This window comes from Bos javanicus, chromosome 25 (genome assembly GCF_032452875.1).
Source record: "Bos javanicus breed banteng chromosome 25, ARS-OSU_banteng_1.0, whole genome shotgun sequence".
Taxonomy (NCBI): Eukaryota; Metazoa; Chordata; class Mammalia; order Artiodactyla; family Bovidae; genus Bos; species Bos javanicus.
The window spans coordinates 26457361-26461565 of NC_083892.1; the positions used below are offsets into that span (position 1 = coordinate 26457361).

The 4205-nt window shown below is 54.8% G+C and overlaps 1 protein-coding gene across 1 annotated transcript; it reads right to left on the reverse strand.

Moving 5' to 3' along the window:
• Nucleotides 1-3829, reverse strand: SPN (sialophorin). The gene is made up of 2 exons (XM_061401653.1): nucleotides 3747-3829; nucleotides 1-3374 (listed from the first exon to the last, which is right to left on the reverse strand). Exon 2 carries the CDS (start codon nucleotides 3338-3340, stop codon nucleotides 1754-1756), a length of 1587 nt encoding a protein of 528 aa, XP_061257637.1. The 5' UTR covers nucleotides 3341-3374; nucleotides 3747-3829; the 3' UTR covers nucleotides 1-1753.
• Between the last annotated feature and the right edge of the window lie 376 nt (nucleotides 3830-4205).

A 4205-nucleotide genomic window follows, 5' to 3' on the forward strand; every position in this document is an offset into this window, starting at 1 on the left:
TTAGTATTTTAAATATTTTATTTTTTATTTATTTATTTGACAAAGGTGTGGGTTCCATACTTGGTTGGGGAACTAAGATCCCTCCTGCTTGCACGGCATGGCCAAAAAAAAAAAAAAAAGGCACCCAGACAAGTGTGGGGAAGACTAGATTTCCACCCCCACTTGCCCACGTGTGGGTGGCACAATTCTGGGTGGGTCCCTGGCCACTTTCTGCCACTTCTCTCCCCATCTCTCCCCCACCCTCCCATGAACTGACTGACCCAGCCCTTTCCCTGTCTCCCACATCCCCTCTGATCCAAACCACCTGGCAGTTACACCACCATGGTGTCTCTTGGCCTCTCCTTTCGTAGGTCAGTACGTCTGCTCTTGGTCACTGCTCCTCTTAATTCAACAACTTCCTCTTTGCAAATCCTCTTTGTTCTGGGGAAATACCAACGGCCTCTGGGTCCACATGGTGCCCAGGGTACTGGCGTGGGCTGGTCTCAGAGATAGTGCAGCTGGGTCTTGCCCCCTTTTCTCCATCCCAGAGCCACAGGGATGCTCCTGATTCTGGGACCTGTCACAGCTCCCTCTCTCACAAACAATTAAACGGGTAACAGCATCAGCGAGTCCTGGGACTCAGTGTGCGCATTGGCGGGGTGGTGGGGGGAGGGCAGGGGATGATGGATGAAAGAGTCGGGGGTGGGAAGTGGGGGAGGGTGTGACTGGAGGGGTGGGGGAAGGGAAGAGGGGATAGGGGTAGGGGTTACGGGGTACTTTGAGGCTGAGTTGAAGAACGACGCTCAGTCACACATGCAGTCTTTCTCGCAAGCCAGGCCACAGACAGAATTAAATCTTCCACCTCCACCCATCTGAGCAAAGACAAGGGTGCCTATGTTCTCAGCACCTCCTCAGGGTGGCATCTCCCCAGCCTCTGCAGCCCTTCCTGCCCCCTCCCTCACACTGTCTGTACTACTTCCCACTGTCCGTCACAAACATCACCAAGTCCTCGCCTCCTGCACACAAACCGCACGCATGAGTGGACCCACGCAGACACCAAGACTTCTAAGAACTACACCTGCCCAGAAACTTCTCACCTCTGCTCTTGGGAGGAGAAACAACCGAAGCCTCTGGCCGCCTCTGTCCAGAGGTGGGGGGAGTGTGGCAGCTGGGACCATGGGCCAGTCTAGGGGCCTGGCGCTGTCATAGATACACTGAAAGCACCCCGAGGCTGGCCTGGCACAGACCACTGGCACCCAGAGTTACAGGCAGTTCATGGGCTAATCCGGTACAAATGTTCTAATCCATGGGGCCAAATATACTTTCCAGAGTAATCCTGAAGTGGGAGCTTGCTGGGTTGCCAATTCCTTCTTCCTAGACTCTGATATCTGTGGGGAACCCGCTGAGAAATCACCAATCCAGGAAGTCTGGCGTTTCCAGAGACTCGGCGGCTAGTTTCAAGGACCAAAATGTGGAGAAAATGTGATGGGGAGAAGTAGGTGTTGATGAGGAAGTTTCATTCGTTCCATCTGCAAGTGTTCAGTGGGTGTAGGCCCTGGTCTAGGTGCTGGGGGTGGATGCTGGCTAGAAGAGCCAGGGTTAAGAAGCTGAATGAAGATTAAGGCTGAAGATGCTGTGTTAAAATCCAAAGAGCGCTGGGTGCAAATGCTGGGTGACGGATGAGGATGTTGGATATCAACCTCGTGGTGATAATGGGAGGGAAGGTGATAAAAGCGGGAATGGTTCTGAACTCCAGTCTTGAGATTCTCGAGCCTTAAGGGGTCTTCACCTCTCTCGCTTCTGGCCCATTAGAAGTAGGGGCCTCTGCACCTTCATCCTCGTTGCACACCAGCGGCTCCTCTTCCCCCGTTAAGCTGGAGGCTGGCCCTGCCTTTAGCTCCTCCAGCGCCATGGAGCCCTGGCGAGACTTCCGTCTACCAAAGAAAGTGGTGAGTGTGGGTCGCTGGCCAGACCCCTCCCTGTGGGGGCCATCAGAGTCGTTGTTCCCCTGAGATGCTCCCTCTGTGGCTGTCATGGCCTCCTCATCAGGCACCCGGGCGACCCCAGCCCAGGCATCTACCACCCCATTGCGTTTCCCACCGCCGCCCAGTGTCAGGACTCCTGTCTTCCGCTTCTGTCGCCGGAGCCACAACAGGATTAAGGCCACGAGGACAACGACCACCAGCAGGGCCACAAGCACAGCCACCAGCAAGGTGCCTTTTGTCCCCTGAGGTGGAATTAGTTTGTCCCTCCTGCTTACGTTTGTGGAGGTATTGGGGCTGAATGTTGTTACTTCATGGCCAGTGGAGCCAGTGGTCCCCATGGGAGTCTTGAGAGAGGTAGCTGGCGTGGTGACCAGGAGTCCACTTCCCTTGGAGGTCTTAGGAGAGCTAGTTTTCATGATGACAGGGGATCCACTGGTCATACTGATGGTCTTCACAGAGCTAGTTGCCGTGGTGACAAGGGGTTCCCTGGTCCCACTGGAGGTCTCCAGAGAGCTTGTTGCCATGGTGACAGGAGGTCTACTGGTCCCACCAGAGATATCCAGAGAGCTAGTTGCCATAGTTAACAGGACTTCGCTGGTCCCACTGGAGGTGTCCAGAGAGCTCGTTGCCATGGAGACAGGAGGTCTACTGGTCCCACCAGAGATATCCAGAGAGCTAGTTGCCATAGTTAACAGGACTTCGCTGGTCCCACTGGAGGTGTCCAAAGAGCTCATTGCCATGGAGACAGGAGGTCTACTGGTCCCACCAGAGATATCCAGAGAGCTAGTTGCCATAGTTAACAGGACTTCGCTGGTCCCACTGGAGGTGTCCAAAGAGCTCGTTGCCATGGAGACAGGAGGTCTACTGGTCCCACCAGAGATCTCCAGAGAGCTAGTTGCCATAGTTAATAGGACTTTGCTGGTCGCACTGGAGGTCTCCAGAGGGCTAGTTGCCATGGTTTCGCTAGTCATAGTAGGGAATCCTGTAGGTTTCATTACTGAGACACCAGGTGTGCTGGTGGCATCAGGGGTTTTCATGAGCTTTATTGATTTCTTGCTTGAATCTTCCTCAGAGATTGTTGACTCAGATACAGGACTGCCCCTGCTGGCAGTGGGGGAAGTTTCAGGAGAGGACACCACATTGGCTATATAGGGAATCGAGGAAGGCGGTAAGGTCTGGTGCTCAGGGTTATCACTCATCTTAGAGACCTCGTTTGTTTTAAGACTGGTTGTCACTGAGTTGAAAGTTAGGGTCTCAGAGACCGAAGAAAGAGAGGCTATTGTGGTTTTAGATGTCCACAAAGGAGGGCTTCTTGAAGACACTTCAGTCACGTTTTCTGCCCCCATGCTCCCGAAGAGGAGGAGAAGCAGGATCATTTCCAAAGCAACGGGCGTGAGCAGGAGTTGGGACCTGCGGGTGGGGAAGTTGGAGAAGTAGAACACATAAGGATCTGGGGGCAGGGGGAGGACCGAGCCAGGCCCTCCCCTCCTGCCCACTTCCCTGCCAACTGCCGGGCCGAACTCTGCGGTTCAACGGCTTTTTCCACCCTTGCTTTCACTAGTGTCAGAAATAACAAGATACTGGCAGCACCCCCATCAACTCTATCCCTCAGGACCTCTCGGTGCGCTCTAGCCATTGCCACCCCATCCTGCCCTGCCCTGACCCCATGCAGCTCCAATGGCTCCTCATCCTTTTTTCCCATTATCCAGCAAGGTCTTCTCAAACCAGAGGCACATTCCCAGGTCCACTGAGGCCCCTGCCCCACCACGTCCCACCACTTACCAGCTCACTTGAAAAGGGCACAGGGCTGCGACCAGACTGCTCCAACTCCTCCTGAAGCTGGGGCAAGACTGGCTGTCAGGGGCCCCAAGGGGAAAGGAAGTGGCCCCCTGGCTCCACCCACCTCACCCAGCATCCTGCCCCACCCTCCCCGCTCCTACATTGCAGTGTGATGAGAGAGGCATCACTCACTTTTTCAGGGTCCCAGGTGATGACAGGGGCTCTGGGGTCTCAGCTGTAGCAGGTGGGGATGGTGGGCGGGTTCTGGAATGGGGATTCCTGGATCTTCACTAGAAAATGGGATGGCAAGCTGGTGACTCTGGAACAGGTATAGGGGTCAGAGCAGATGACGCTATGGCACCACCCTATGGTGGAGATGGGTGCTTGAAAACCAAGGGGTGTGGAGGACGAGATGGGAGGGGAAGGCGGTTTCCTTTGCCTTTGTGGTCCCCAAGCTGTTAG